The following is a 16,900-nucleotide window of genomic DNA, read 5'->3' on the forward strand; positions in this document are numbered from 1 at the left end:
AGCTCAGGAGATGAGCCTGAGTTTTGCAGTGTTTGAAGTGCAATGCTGGTGATGGGCAGAAAATGTTCACTGTCCCAGGAGGGAAATGTCTCCTCCAATGAGGAGTGAATGTATGCTTGAAATGTAATGAGCAAAACGTCTCTTTGTCGTATGCATACAGATGTGCAGTAAATGCTCATCTTTTTGGAATCCAGTAAATGCTGCCATTTTGGCCTGTTTTATAAGTCTAATGGAGCAATTTTCCCGATCTTCCCCAGTGTTGTGTGATTGCTTTCATATAGAGAAGCCTTAGATTTGCTTGTGGCCTTATTGTGTCTTTGCTGTGATGTCGGGAAAAATGCAATAGACCCAGACTACAGAAAATGAGGCTTCAAAGTTTAACCCCGGGCCTGCTGGCAAACATGCTCTTTATTACAGCTGTATCATCAGTGGAGTGACGCTTAAGAGGATTAGATACTTGAGGCACTTTACCAAAGAGGAGAAAACCTGTGGGGAACTCTGTGAAAACTTAAACAACATTAATGTTACACTCTTTCTTTCAGTAGTTTAAAGTAATGATCCAAAGTCCTAATCTTTAAAGCCTGTTATGTCACTTTTTATCACCAAATGAAGGAACACAATGGTGATAGAGCGTATGGCCCACTGATATAAGCGCTTGTACTTTGAGAATTACAAGCTTCCTAAAAAAAAAGACACCAGGATGAAAACATATATAAAAAAGATGTCTGACTCCAACTTTGGACTCTGATGTTGGAACAGACATATGATTGAGGCAGTTAAGGTTGGGTTTGTGAAATCAGGTTGACTTCCAAACCTGATGTTGATTTGACATCAACCTCAGACATTGGGCAGATGTGAATTTTTCTTTGATATTAAAATCAGGTCAACATCAAAACATCAAAATGTTGGAGTTTGACCTTGCCCCAATATTGACAGATGTGGAACTCTGGTCAAAAAAGAAAACATTAATATTCACCATTGGCCAGATATTGATATTTGGTTCAACATGAAATCCTGTTGATTTAAATACTCATTGTTGAATTGACATCGACCTCCAACATTGGGTAGATGGTGAATTTTGGATGGAAATAAAAAATCAGGAGGTCAAACCCCAACTCTGACTGGACATTAACCTTGAATTGAGTACCTCCAACATACGACAGACTTTGACTTTGGGTTGTCATCGTTTAGTTGTCTTCAAGATCAAACATTGGCTAGAAATAAACCATTTCATGTTAACAGAGTTTTGATATAACCCATAACATTAATCACAAAAAGTCCAAACATATGTTTTCTAGGCCTCCTCTTTTTACCCTGGGCTGAGGGATAAACCCTCACAACAAAGCGCTGTCCTACATGATGCTCTTAAGTTACTGATAAACACATTTCCACATTTTAACTGCTGGGTCATCGCTTTATTGAGTTAATTAATACGGGTCTTAGCAGAGGGGGCTTTGCATTTTATCACTTTCATCCCGCTGTGTCAGAGCCACTTTCTGCTTCTTTGATTTTAATGACCTTGTTTGCTACACTTCTTATTGGCAGTGGTTTTATATCTGGTTACGACACAGTGAAAATTGTACAAAAAAAAAAAATGGAAAGTGCCCTAAATCCCTTTTTATCATTGCTCTTGAAGGTCATAAATTCACTGTCTGGCTCCCTTACTGAGACACTTGTGTGCTCTGACACCGCTCAAAGAGAAGACCATTTAGGTCGTTTCACCTGCTGTGTCACTCAAAAGCCCATCACCCCCCACATGGCGGCATTCATGCTTTTCTTTTCAATCTGAACTTCTAAAGCTATCAATAGAAAGGAAATAAAAGGTAAAAAGCTGCTTGATTTATCGTCCTTGTGTTCTGTGGTTATGGCACAACCCTGCCCCTTTCATTTCTCCTATGTCTAAAAGCACATTTTCTGTCTTTTTATGCACAGGTTCATCCCGAAAGCACAGCGCCACACACTGGTGTCTGCAGAATATTGCACAAGAATCAGTTGAAAGCTCCGATGAGGAGTTCTTTGATGCCAGAGGTTAGTATAACATTTTATTTGCCATCTGATCCTGTCATTGTTGTGTCTGTCCAACAGGAATGGTTCAAAATAATATCTGAAACAATGCATGATGCTGCTTTTGTGTCCAATTTCTGAAACTTATTATCAGTAATACTAAGGTTTTTCAATACAACTTCCTGATAGTTTCAGAGGTTGCCAGTAGTGCTACAGATTGTAACTGTATCACTAAATGTATCTATATGTATATATTTAAAATACACAAACATGACACAACATAAAGCACATCACATTGTAGCCTAAAAGAAAAGAAATGCAGTGAATCTATAAAACTGAGAAGCTGAAACACGGAAATATTTTCTAAGTATGACATATTTGAATTAAAAGAATTTGACATTTCATTTCATTGTCACTTAGTCGAATGATAATTTCATTAACAAATCTTTTAGCTCTCTAGGAAAAACGAAGGACCAGAGCCTCATTAAGCCGTTAAAGGTTCAGGGTACAGGTCATTAAGCTCGTCCAGTGGAAGGACTATTAGCCAACAGGAAAAATGTCAGCCAACTTTAACAACTACTTCAGAGAGAAAATTCACTTTACAAGTTAGATTAACACAGTTGATATTAAAAATGTATTGATTTGTGTTATCAACTAGTGAAATGTTGGACAACTGAATGGATCATGCGATCCAGATGAGTTTGTTGTTCTCATGCTTTAATTGATCAAATAGTGTGCATTTCTTTTCTTTTTTTGAAGGTCTATTTTGGGACTTTTTTGCCTTCATTTTAGAGATAGGATTGTGGACAGAGTCAGAAATTAGGGAGAGAGAGAGTGGGGAATGAAAGGAGTCACTGGTTGGATTTGAACCCGGGCCGCCCACTTTGAGGACTTTGCACATGGGGCATGTGCACTAACCACTAGGCTACCAGCGCCCTAAAAGTGTGTATTCCTGATTGTTGTCATGGCTTGGGTGAAATTATAGCTTCAGTAACATATCTTTCAGATGCGTTGTGTATTTAAATTTTCCTCATGTTCAAACCTGAATCCACTATCCATTTTTGTATTAAAGGTCCTTTTCAATGTATTCAAGTTCTCTTACTGACCAGAAATAGACATGCTCTCCATGGTCCCGGGGGAGGTTCATCAGTGAATAAGTGGGACGCTTATCCCACCAATTATCCTCTTCAAGCACTTATCCCCTGAGATAAAGAAGGTAGAGATACTTATCAATTAAGTATAATTAAAACAACGTGTTCTTATTTTACAGTCAGTCAGCCAGCGGTGTATTGACGGATTTTGTTCAACATTATTTCACGTGTTATAAAAGATGCTGGAAGTGAAGAGTAACACTGTGTCACTATCTCTTCAATGCGCTCTGATGTGGTAACTGTCGTCATAGAAATGTCACATTTTGTGTATGTAAATTTGATTTATGCTTTCCATTCTTCTCTGTCAATCTAATTTCCCCTCACTCCTTCCTCCTCAGTTTTTCCCGCCCTATTATGTTTCTTTTCTTTCTAGCATATAGTCTGTTTACCATTAGAGGCGACGTTTACTGCACACATTCGTGGAAAGCATCAAATATTTATCTTATCAAAGCTGTCGCAGAGCAGAGCAGAGCGGTACACTGCTCAGAATGCACTTTATGAGACCGGTGTCAAGGCACCTATCTATGCCAAGGAATCACAAGGGGACAAGATATCATTTTCATGTGTTGTATGGGAACAGATGTTCCTCACCATCCGCAATCAATCTGGAGCACACGATGGATTTTTTTTAACTGAGACAAATAGAAAAGAGTCGTCTTTATCGGTTTAAAATAAAAAAGGCATGGGGATTGACCGCAGACGCAAACAATAGAAAAGGAAGCATCTGGTGTTTGTTAAGTGTGGCTGTATTAAGCCTCTTAATTATTGAAATGCCACAAAAGTGGTTTTCAAAAATATTGAGATTTTTTTATGGCAGATAAAATTTGAAAACAGGTCCGAATAAGAAGTTTTACATTTCTTCTGAAGACGTATCATTGCAACTTTTTTTTTTATAAGAGGCTGCCTGGATGGCTTAAACAAGCAGGACATATTGTGTTCATGAGCTTTAGAAGAGCTGGAGGGTTCATTTTTAAACATTTGCTAGCCCAGCATTATCTTCTAGTTTCAACTGGTTTCGCGAAGCTAAGCTGCTGCCAGGTTCATATTGAACAGACATAACTCTGTGACCTACAGAACCAGACATGGCTTCTGAGGAGGAGTATGTTATCCTTTCTACTTAGCAACATGGCTGCTATTGCAACCTTTGGATGTGCAGTGTTAAATCATTTGTGAATAGAAATGTCAATCAAGAGAGAGGCTTCATTATGAAGGGAGGGACATTAAAAGATAAATGATAACAAAGCTATCTTATTTGTGTAATCAGGAATATAATGGAGAAAGAACAAGGAGATGGAGGTGTTGTTTTCTCCGCATGGTTGCTTTGAGACATTATGGCCTGAGCTCAGGGGAAGAGGGGCTGTCAGTCCTGCAGAAAATGCACCCAGAGAAGTTATTCCAAATATAAACATGAACTCAGTGATACAGATGCCTCCCAGCACCTTAAAAGGGAACAAGGTCATAAAAGGGTTGTTGTTTAAATGATGGCCCTCCACAGTGGCCTGCTAACTGCAAGACTGCGACTCTCAATCTCTGCTGCAAATAACCAGTCTTCTAGTTTTCATTTCTTCCCTGCACACTGGATATATGCATTCTTTAGCAGAAGGTAATTTCAGCTCATAACAGGAGAACAGAGACGGTGAAAGAATTAGATTGACGTGTGACTGAGTGGGGGGTTTGTTGTATTATAGGCTACAGCTCAAACAATAACAATGGACTTGGGGGAGTTTCATTCATGTGGTTATGATGATTGCCTTTTGTAAAATAACAACAACATGAAAATGTATTAACATTTCATATTTCACAGTGTTCTGCTGAAAAGATGAAGCCTGAATATTTTTTATGAGCCATTTTTCTTGCGCATACGAAATTTCAATTTCAATATTGATTCATCTTTATGTACTTTTTCAGCAGCCACTTGAAAATGTAATGATGCAACCCGACGTGCTCATATTTCAAACAGCACATGTGGGTTTTGATTTGAATGTTTCAAAAATGGTGATAATGTGCCATAGGCCCTTCATCACACTTTTTTTTTTACACTTCAGTGTACATGCAACAGTATTGTAGTTCTACATGAAAATGCATCAAGCCACTTTAATTCAGATTTTCTAATGGTATAAAAGAGGTACTAGAACTCTATTATAACAGCACCACAATCACAGTAATAACTGTGCTAACCCTCCATCCTAATGGATCTGATGAGCCAAAGATATATTGCTGAGTGTACCCTGTTAATGCATGTCCCATACATGTTCAGATGAGATGCATTTGCTACATCAGACTGTATTAGATCACATAATGAGGGATGTTAGTGATTAGTCAACTTAATCCCAACACTATGAAATATGAATACCTCAATTTTCTGCAGCCACTGATGTTTCTATTCTAAAAACAGGTTAGAATGAGTGCATTTTCATCATTTGACCCTGAATTAGAATATAATAAAATACGTGATTTATCCCTTCTTACGTGTCAAGAAAATATTTTGCTTGTGTTTCTAGAGAAACAAATGTCCTGTGTAGTGTTGCCTTATAACCGTGTACGTTATACAAGTAGTAGTTCTTTGAACAGCGTGTTTCAGCTCTTTCAAGGCCTTTACAAAAGCAGAGAACATTTTATTCAGGGCTGCCCTTACTCCTTTTTGCACTAGATAGATAGATAGATATAGATATCTAAAGAGTTTGTTAAATTCTACTGCCCCCCCCCCCCCCCCACCTGCTTCACGTCACAAATATGAAAAATCAAGCCACTTGCTGCCACCGAGCTCCCACAGCTAACTAACCGAGTTTTTGCAAATCAGGCTTTGAAGCGCCGTTTTTTTAATCAGGACTGAGTGTGTCTTCAAGCGAGCGCCAACTCAATTGTCACCTTGTTTATTGATGTAAGCTGCTGACAAATTTGCCATGTGCTAATCCAGATTTGTTATTTGATGACATGAATTTGAATAATGGGAGAGGAAGTGAAAGCAAATTCACGCTGTGATCCGCTTCAGCAGTTCAGAGCCATGAACTTGCCACTGGAGATAAATCATGTTCATATACAAGTAGGACATCTTTTTATTATATGACTGCAGCCTATTGTGTTGCTGGGTTTGACTCTCCACTCTTTGTGGAGGCAGATTGGTTTGTAAGTTAGAAATAAAACTCTTTGTTGCACAAGTTGCTGAGTAGTTATTGATCTGCAATGATATAAATGAAACACAATTAGTTTAAAACAGGTTATTAAGATGATTGTTAATTTTAGTTATAAACAGTATGTACACCATTATAACAATTACTTATGTAAAAGCCCTTTTAAAATCCAAGTACCATGTGCTTCAAAAAGGCAACAAAAAACAGACGGGTCAATACGGAATAGATACCAGAGTGGTATCGATCTTTGTTAAACCCATATCATAAAAAAAAAGAATAACAACAAAATTTATATAGTTCACAAAAAGCCAAACTATTCCTTGAAGGAAGAATGTCTTATTTTTGATCCAGTAGCTGTCGCTCTTGAGTACCAGCATAAAACCAAAACAAAGTGTTGTTTGGCTTCTACTTCACCATACTGAAGCCTCCGCTCTCCTCCAGCGGCACACCTCCAACCCCTCTCAACTCGCGTTCACACGAAGGCGTTATCAATTAGAATGCAAAATGATTAAGCAGAAGCAGTGGACAAAATTGTACTTTGCTTGGACTGCAGTTGCCTGTGGCCTGCATTGTTGTGTTAGCATTGTTAAGGTTAGCACATTTTGGTTAACTCATAGCTTATTGCACATAAATTGACACGGAATGGCCGAGATAAAATAAGCAGTGAGTAGGCCTGTGTTATTCTTCTTTTCTCTAGTCATTGACTAAAACAGCTTTATATACAAGGCCGTACCGTCCATGTAAACAAGGCGCTGGTAACAATACAGCTGGCGAACTCAAGCTTCTCACTCATTGTAGACAGTCATGACTCAGAGAGACATTTACATATATATACAGATATACTTGATTTCTGCTGTATTTATGTGAAAGATGTCATCATTCCTTTAAAAATGCCAAATATCAATATACAAATGTAAAGAAAAAAAAAAAAAAAAAAAAATATATATATATATATATATATATATATATATATATATACATGATGACAATTGTAGCCAAAAAGGAAAACAGGAGGAAGGATTCTTATCAGTTCTGTTGCTGATTCACTTTTATTCATTAACCTTTTAAAGGCATTGTTCAGTGTAAAGATGGCTGTCTTCCATTGTAGTAATAATGTCCCTCTAATAGAAAAAAGTCTGAAAGGACATGGGAGCAGCAGTTATGATGTTATATTAGTGTTACTCTCGGAGACCTTTCTCCCATTCAAACACTTTAAAGTTACTTTCCAAAACTGTAATCATTCTTCTGGTCTGCAAAATAAAAGCTGGCCCTCAAAAAGATGAGAAGAGCCCGCAGTCACACACATCTTATTCTGTCTGGATTTTTTTTTTGTCTGAGCTGATGGTGAAAGAATATCAGATTGTTCATCAGTGTCGGTAATGTAATCCACTCCATCCCATCGCCTGTCCTTACTCATTTTATTCTCACAACTATTGGGCATGTTTGTGTCTGAGGGAGAGTGAATAAAAGATAAATTCTATCTCTTTTCCAATATTGTTTTGTTCTATCACTCTGATGAATAGATTCTCCAGTCAGTGTATTCTCTCAACTGTTCTGTATCATGGTGTCTTTTTTTTTTGAAGAGGCAACATTTTTGGTGGTTAGCATCGTTCAACATTTTATCTTTAGATACATTAATGCAGAAGTTCTAGTTTTATGGGCCAGAAGACTGTTAAACCGCCTGATGGTAAAGCCCAGAATCCGGATACTCTGAGGCTTAACTGTATTTACTTTAAGTGACATTTTGTTTGGTAATTGAGCCAGGAAAAATAAATAACTAAAAAATACAAACTACATGACAATCCATCCAACAGATTTCTGGCTTGCACTTCACGCCACAGAACATTTGAACCATGTATCACAGAGGAAACACATTTTTCATTCTAGTCCCTGCAGCTGCTGATTTCACTGCTTACCTCTTTGTCTCTGGTTGGAGGTGTGTTGATTTGGAGGTGTGCTGCAGTGTTTGACTTTAATGAATCTGTTGCTGCACAACACCTGTTTCTTCAGGTGTTCGGCACAAAATTGTAACGACACAAAGGGACTCAAACTGACACTGAAAATAGAGTGAGTTGACATGTCAGAATATTAAAGCAGAGATGAAACTTTAACCGCAAACTCATGGTCCCCATGACACGAAACTTTGAGAGTATCTAACTGCCGTTTCATGGCGTATTTGCTGCAGGGATATGACAAATCACAAGATAGAAGGCAGGACAACATCAGGATGAATTTGATTGAAAAGTTGACCTTGACAAAGCTTTTTAATTGGTTGAAAAAAATAGTAAATGCCCCTGATTGCAGTAGTCGAGATATTACAGTTATTGTGATGTAAAAATACTCTGACATATATTTGGCATATTTGTGGTTGTGAACTTCCAGAAGCACCAGAATCTCCATAGCTGCCACAGAGAGTAGGAGCTGAAACTTCTTTCCAAGTCCGTTTTTTTGCTCAAGCTAACATGCCTTCGCACCTTAGCACTACTGTGCTAGCGTTACATGCAGCTACTGCTGCAGCTATCAGGAGGATGTAGGAGAAGCTGCGTTTCCGCAGACTTTTAATTTTTGCACATAGATGTGCCTAAACATGCACAGGACACTTGGAAAACACACTAAAGAGCATATAAAACCAGAGAAAGCATAATATGACCCCTTTAAGGAAAAGGAAAAACGGATCATCTCAGGACCAGAGATGTCTGTACAGAATGGCTATCTATCCAATATCTATCTTTTTCAGCATCCTTTGAGTTACATACCCAATATAAATAGGCTTAAGCAGATCTTTTCCTCCTCAGTTTATAAGATTTAGCATGAAATTCAATACAGTTGATCAATTTTTTTTATCACTCTCACAAATCCAATTACAGAAACAACGGTCTCCCTGGGATTTACACTCGAGGTGTTTGAATTCATAAGATGCCATTAATCTTTGCTAGCCTCTTTACCTGGCAGACTCGTTCTTTTTACGCCATTTCACAGGATAACCCCCTGAGCCCAGTTTCATACTTTGTCACTTGAAGTAGTTTAAAGGACCTACAATAAAGCCGGAAGTAGCCTTTCTTCACGTAACACACGGTGATGGGATCAAGAAATTTAGGATTGCAAAAAAAAAAAAAGGCAATGTATGAAAGTGTTAGAGGTCAGGGGGAGGCAGTTTCGTCATCTTTTAACAATCACTGCAACTATTGGTCTCTCTTCAGCTCTGACACTTACTCACTGAGAGCTGACAGGTTGAAGGATGTTTCTAAATCTCTTGTCTCTCCCTTGAGGCTGTTGGCTGCAGGCACATTGCACTCTCCTGTTTTTCTTCTCGCTTGTTGTACAAATCCTGTTTTGCTTTTCTCGCTTATATTCCACAAATAGGTGATACAGCCGATTCATTCTTTTTGATTTGATTGTTGGTGCTTTTTGTTTGTTTGGCTGTTTGTGCTGCCCCTGATATCCGCGGATGACATGTTCTTTTTTTTAGCACAGGTAGTGTTTTATTCAACAAAGACCCATTTTGCTTCTCAGAGGAGCTTCTGTGTTGGCTGTGTCTCTGCTGTGCTCTTCAGGAGATGAATTGGTAGCCTGTCTCTTTCAGGGATCAGTGTAAAACCTGTTTTGCATTCCACCCTGTCCAAAATACAGGCTTTCTTGCACCCTTTGAATCTTTATACAGAATAATTCCCCTACCTATGAGTCACTTTCTGGCTTCTTCTTGTTTTTATTTTCTCCCCTTTGCTTATTTGCAAGAGTGTGTCCCTGCATCATTATATTCAGTCTTGTATTGTCTGACTGGAGAGGGAAGAGAGGGCATTAACAACGAGTAAAGTCGGAGCACAAAGCAAAAGACGAACTGTGACCAAGAGACCAGCCGCTGTGTGATCCAAACGGACAGGCTGTGTAGAGCCGCGTCAGTCTTTCAGAGCCACCCGGCAGGAATGTGAGCAGAGATGGGTGTCAGGTGGAGGGTTTTCATCCTGCTGTGTGACTCATCCTGTCTCAGACTGTCTTGGATGTCATTCGGACAGCTGTGGACGATCGTTTTGGTCATGCTGAACCACACACCAAACCTGGCTTCTTTAACTTGTTGGCTCAAGATATCCTGCGCTATGACAGGGCTCGTCACACACTGTGCCAATGTGGGGGTTCAAGGTTTTAAAGTGGCCACATGCCAACACTTGTGCATTTTGATTTTATGGTTGTTTTTTTCTGTGAAGCCCTGCTTGGAATTACAAGCTTTTTTACTGCAAGAGGAAGGACCCACTTTCAGATCTGAAGTTAATAGTAAACCAATAATATTTGTTTACAGACAAAGGCGACAAGTGCAATCAGATTCAGGGTTAAACAGCTGCAGGGTTCTGGATAAGCATTTTTCAGGCTAAAGCAGCAACAATTTGTGTGCAACATGTTACGTTGCAGCACACATAAATTGAATTGATTAAAGCCTTCCACATACACTACCTCACTTTGAGCTCCTCCAGGGACAATTAATAAATGGGATGGTCCTTAAAAATGGCCGAGGGAGATTTTCAGGTCAAGGGAGAAGATAGGATACAAAGCAGTATAGATTAACATTATAAAGAAATACCTCAGGATCCTGAGGGTGTATTGTGAACAGCTGAAGAATAGCACTTCATGAGTTCAGAGCTTCATAGAAACGCAGAGGCCAGGGGAAAGTGGGAGGTTGACTGAGAGGCGGATTGGGCAAATATAAAAACAAGTGAGGCAGCTGTCGTGATCAGAACGCCAAACGCTTTGTAATAATAGGAATACCTTCATTCAATCTGGTAGTGTAGGCACAGCAGCGAGGTCAGAAAACATGCCTGAAGGAAAACTATTATATATTAGGTCTGAAAATGGGTCCAACAGGAAGAGAACCAGGAGTCCTGATGCAATCTTACAGGTTGTATTCAGGTGGACATCATGGCAGAATTCTCTACGGTTATACTGTATTTAGGAATGAATGTGAAAGTAATAATTATCTACCGTGGCACGTGTTATATAGCAAGTACATTGAGTCAAATGTTAACAACCGCAGAGTATGGCAGGCAAAAGGTTAGAATTTGGCATCAAGCCTACATACACTGTTTTTGCAAGAAACTGGGAATGTTCTTGTTAATAAGAAAACTCCACAGGGGTTCCTTTGAAGGACGTTCAGGCAGCACACGATATGTATATATATATATATATATATATATATGTATATGCCATTAAATCTTTATCAAACTGCAGTGGTGAGGCTGAAGGTGTAATAATACTTACACAAATAGAAACAGTTGGCAGAGTAGCTTAACTGACATGATAGACCGCTCTCTTTGCATTAAGGGTTAATTAAGTGTGTAAACATCATTCAGGTCGAAAAAAGAAGCACAATAGCGATTCCCCCCGTGTTCAGCCCTAACAAGCACTGTAAAAGACGGTGTGTTTACATGTCTCTGCTGATTGCCGTGTTGTTTTTCTGTCATGAAGCATGTTGCTGATTTGTTTACTACTGTAGCTGAACATTAAGCTGTCAACTCATGTTGGCATGAGCAGTTTGCACTGCTTGGAAAGCAAAATGTAAATGGAGAGGAAATTATGCCCAACTGACACAAATCAGATCTGTGTTGGTCTGGGTTTAGAGGTACACTTTTTGAAAAAATGGGCAAATTGTCAGCCTACGGTTGTCTAAATAGCCAAAAGAAGACGTGTTGTTTAGATGTCATGCAGGTGTGTTGACCATGAAATGATAAGTACCAGCTCTGAGAACAATTAGCTGCCTTATTATTTAAATTCAGAGAGAAAAGGATTTTGTCATCGCTGCACCGTCTTACTCTTCTTTGTGTTTGTGTGTACTTGTGTGTGTGTGTATGTGTGTGTCCCAGCAGATGTTATGGAGGGGAAGAGTGCCATGCTGCTTGGCATGAGTCAGTGGAACTCTAACGACCTGGTGGAGCAGATTGAAACTCTTGGACACATGGAGGACCAGTCGCACGGTACAAACACACAAACATGCACATGCACACAGACATATACACATTTATGATTACTCCCTACGAGGTGTGAGTTTTGCCAGCTCACACATCCATAATGGTGGCTAATGATGATAATAATGGATGTACAGTTGTTTCTATTTAAAGCCACATTAAGGCATTTTTAACCACTAGGGGAAAAAAAGTGTTGAAAGCATTACTCTTTTAATTTATCCATGCGAGGTGTAATGACTCACTTTTTTACACTGAATCATCTGACACAATATTTATATCTAAATACGAGGGGTTTGATGCTAATGCATGAAAAAAAAACATGGGCAGAGATAAAGACGAGTGCGACTGAGATCTATGTGATGTGTTTTCTGCTCTCATTGCTTTTCCTCCGTTTTCAACGATGCCTGATAAAGAGAACTGAGCTTGGGACATGTCGCATACTACTGTTTTTTCTCCGCTCTATCTGTTTGTCGGTGTATTAATGCACATCCAGAGCAACTGTTCTTAATTTTTGTCCTTTCCATTTCTTGATGGAATTGAATTTAAAGAATACTGTAAACATGGCAATATGCTTTATTAACAGAATTTCCTTTAGTTCTTAAAGATTTCAAGTCTTATCTTCTTGAAGTCCATGATTCCAACTCACAAATCTTTGCAAACATTGGTCCTTTTTGTCTATTTTTTTTTGCTGCATCATTGTACAAAGAGCATTAAAGAACGAACAGCATCGCAGGCTGTTCACTTTCCAAACAGAGTCCCAAACTAACCCTTCAGTTTTCATCGGTCTCTAGAGTTTGACAGTAGTCAAATTATCCACAGAGGTTTGTTTGATGGTTCTTAGCTTGGTTATCCTTTAGTGTTGGCTCTGGCTGTGTTAACACAGAGCCAAATGCAAGGTTGAAAATAAGTTGGTTTTTTTTATCCGAGGGGTTAGCTAGGCTGTGAGTAGAGCTGTTGCTAGCTTTAGCTCACAAGCGTGTAAATCCTTTACTAGTATCATGTAGGCAGAAAGGAGTTTGGTGTGGCCCTGAACTGGAATTCAAGGAACCAATTGAACTTTCATAAAAAATGCAGACAGAAAAAAAGTACAGCCCACGAGATTCCTCTTTTCCCCTTTCTGGTTAATGTATGTCCAACCAAAGATCAGTAACACCTGCCCAGATCACAAGTCAGCGCTGGGATTCACAGAGATCAGTGATTCTTAATAGAATACTTGAACTCCCACAGCGGGGACTTCATGAGAAATTCAATCCCTCTGAGTGCCGTCATTCAAAGCCCAGCAGATTAACATTAAATTTTTGATTCATCCTTTCCTGGTGAAATACCTTTTGTAGAGGGAATAATTGGGGAACAAACTCATGCATCAGTAGGGGTTCAATTGTTTTCATCCTGAACACCGATTTTAAATCAAACATTTTATAATGCGAGTTCTTCCTGTATGAAAGTCGAGTAATTAGATACATTTATCAAAGTCTCAGGTGTGATTTTGCAACCACAGTAACTACATAACATATCGCCCTGGGATTTTACTCGCAGTATTTTTTCCGACATGAATAAAAAAAGATCAGTTACACCTGCACACATCATAAATCAGCGCTGTGATTCACAGAGATCAGTGATTCTTAATAGAATACTTGAACTCCCACAGCGGGGACTTCATGAGAAATTCAATCACTGTCGTCAGGAGCGAATGCCATTAATATTTTATGCCACTGTCCATTATGATTTGTAAGTAATGTGCACACATTAAATAGTGCAGTTACCTATCAACTTACTGGACACATGCATTTATACATTTATACATACATTTTTATACCATTAAGTTTCTCCTTCTCCACAATCAATCCTGCCTTTATATTACACAAAATGGTAGTGAGGGGTTTAAATTGGATGCAAGCATAGAAATATCAGGACTGATTCAACTTTATAGAATAAAATCAATGATGAACGGTTTTAAATTCAGCCGTGCTTTACAGCTCCGTCTGTCAGTCATGTCCTGATAGCAACAGCACTCGTTTTGTTTACTGATAAATGAACCGGTTCTTATACAAAAGGTCAGCTCTGAGGTTTGACAAACTGGAGTGGACGCTTTTAATCAGTGTGGTTGTGTGTGTGTGTGTGTGTGTGTGTGTGTGTGTGTGTGTGTGTGTGTGTGTGTGTGTGTGTGTGTGTGTGTGTGTGTGTGTGTGTGTGTCGTCTGGTCCTGCAGTGATCAAAGAAACAACTCATGCAGAGATGCTGTACCAAGTCATGCTGTGGTAACTGATAAAGTAGGAACATTGTGAATATTTTACACCCCCCCCCCCCCCCCCCCCCCCCCCACGCACCCCATCAACAGAGCTCTCACAAAAAACAGTAATGACCTGTGAAGTGCTCCGCTGCAGCAGGTCATAGTTTTTGCAGTGCTCAACAGTAAAGAAAATAAAACATGAAGGTTTTCTACAGCCTGAGAAATATCAGCTTTTCATGAATAAAACAAAAAGGGCCAACCAGTTCATAATGATATATTTTTAGCTTGTTGAAAACGTCTTATGAAAGGGATTGCTTATACTCTACTACCAGCAAGCTGCTGTTTGTTTTCCACTCTGAGTCTACCTTCTCACTGTAAACAATTGGGCATGGTGCAAGAAACTAGAGCCACCAAAGCCCTTCCAGAGAGGAGCTTGATCAAAAACAGCTCACCTGCATTTAAAGCATACAGACACAGAAACAGCCTGATCTGAGCAGGGCTGAAATAGAGGGGTTTATAGGCCTGATAAAATACATAGATCAGGGTGGATTTATAACAAGAAACTTCACAGACCTGTCTATGGGAGCACTGAGACTTATTTAAACTTGTTATAAAGGGGGATTATATGTGACCTTTAAAGCTCACAATATTCTACCTTCCAGCAAATAACAGCAGACAGACAGAGATACTTGTTGGCTAAAACAGAGGAGCATTTAGCTTTTAAAGACCTGGATACTTATGTAGAGTCATTAAGACTAAAACTACGGCTAAAAGAAGCAAGTATGTTAGACACTCTAAATTAGTGCACCCAAGTGTCTCAAAACACCTACTGTACATAAAAATGATGGTTTTGAAGATTTTCACATCAATAAAGATTGACTTAAAATGAGTTACTCGGTTTTGCCTACTGAGTGAGTTTGGTCCAAATATTGCATCAGCTGTATTTATTAGTGTAACAATCTTGGTGTGGAGTACACATTCCTTAGAGAGAGATGGCCAGATGCTATGTTTTTATGTGTTTCTGCTGAGTTGCGAGTATATGGTTACCTGATGAAACAGGACTTTTAGATTTAGACAAACAGAAGTCAGAACCATCAGCAAGGAAACTTGGATCAGGTACTGTTGATGTCCACATGTGCATCTAAAGACAATCATCATTTTAGAATTATACTTTAAAGCCACTTGTTGATCTTCATTCTTCATCTAAAAGCCACTGTATGTAGTTATCAAAAGCCTGCACTTTGAGGTACAGTCAAATCAATGAGAAAAAGTCATTTTAAACACGTATTTTTCAAGGCACACAGTAAGATGATTGAAGTCGTTTTTTTTGATTGGACAGGACAGAAGGCTCATGAAGTTGACAGCTTCCTGCTGGTTCTGTCATCAGTTACTGTAAATATCTATTCGTCTACATCAGTGCTTGGATAAAAAAAAAAAAATGAGGTACTTCCATGACTCCATTAATGACAGGGTTGCTGCTGTTGAAGCTGCTCCTCACATTGATGCTTGAGGAGTTAAGTACATTCTAGGGCCCATTGAAAAAATGAAAAAGACCTGCCATCTACAGCTAGGAATGTGTTACCTTAAATCAGTGGTCTCCAACAGGTAGCTCGGGGGCAGGTTTTAAGTAGCTCGCCTATAGGTTGACCGACTGTGTTAAAAAAAAAAATATATATATATATCTATATATATATAGATATATATATATATCTGATGACAGTAAATGCATCTCTTCCCACTATCCATATATTTGGCCCTTAAAAACAAGTGTAAAGAAGTAATATTTTCTTTCTTGATGTGAATTTAAGATTATTGATAAGCATTGTCTTATTGCAATTTCACATGTGTACAAACCATAGCTTAATTCAGCTGATGTGTGCTATGTAAATAAATGCAAGAGATTTGATGCAAGTAGCTCTTGGCCACTTTCATTTTTTCAAAGTAGCTCTCAGATGAAGAAAGGTTGGAGACCCCTGCCTTAAATAAACTGTGTGATGTACAGTACATGACATCTCTGGGTATCCACAGTAAGGGCCACTGAACCAAAACATTATTACTCAGTCAGACATGATCTGTTCTGTGTGATCCTCCAGTATCTTAAGACTGACAACCTCTGAGACCCTCTCTCTCTGTCCTGTATAATGTCTGAAAGAATTGTGAGGCTAATCTTCTTCAAGGGCGGACGTTGCTCCTACTTTCCATTTCAATCCTAACACACGACTGAAACTGTAAAACATGTGTGCATAAATCTGTTTTCCAGCAAACCTGTTATCAGAGCCTGAAATGTTGTCCCACTCACAGCCTCTGAGATGGTAATAAAATACCGGGAGTGCTGGTTCCAGTACACATTTAAGCTCTGAGGCTGCTGTTTACATTTTAACCCACACTGTTTAAGTTCATGGTAATTGCATTCTCACTCTCTCCTGATCTCTG

The 16,900-nt window shown here is 38.9% G+C and overlaps 1 protein-coding gene across 2 annotated transcripts in view; it reads left to right on the plus strand.

The window, feature by feature from the left end:
* Positions 1–16,900, plus strand: part of pitpnm3 (PITPNM family member 3) — an 80,453-nt gene that overhangs the window by 16,849 nt on the left and 46,704 nt on the right. The window contains exons 2-3 of one of the 2 annotated variants that reach the window (XM_061046649.1): positions 1,933–2,028; positions 12,136–12,246. In XM_061046649.1, the coding sequence (XP_060902632.1) occupies positions 1,933–2,028; positions 12,136–12,246 (207 nt within the window). The remainder of the gene's footprint in view (positions 1–1,932; positions 2,029–12,135; positions 12,247–16,900) is intronic. The other variant, XM_061046650.1, reaches the window with a different exon arrangement.

The sequence above is a fragment of the Labrus mixtus genome, chromosome 9, assembly GCF_963584025.1.
Source record: "Labrus mixtus chromosome 9, fLabMix1.1, whole genome shotgun sequence".
NCBI lineage: Eukaryota > Metazoa > Chordata > Actinopteri > Labriformes > Labridae > Labrus > Labrus mixtus.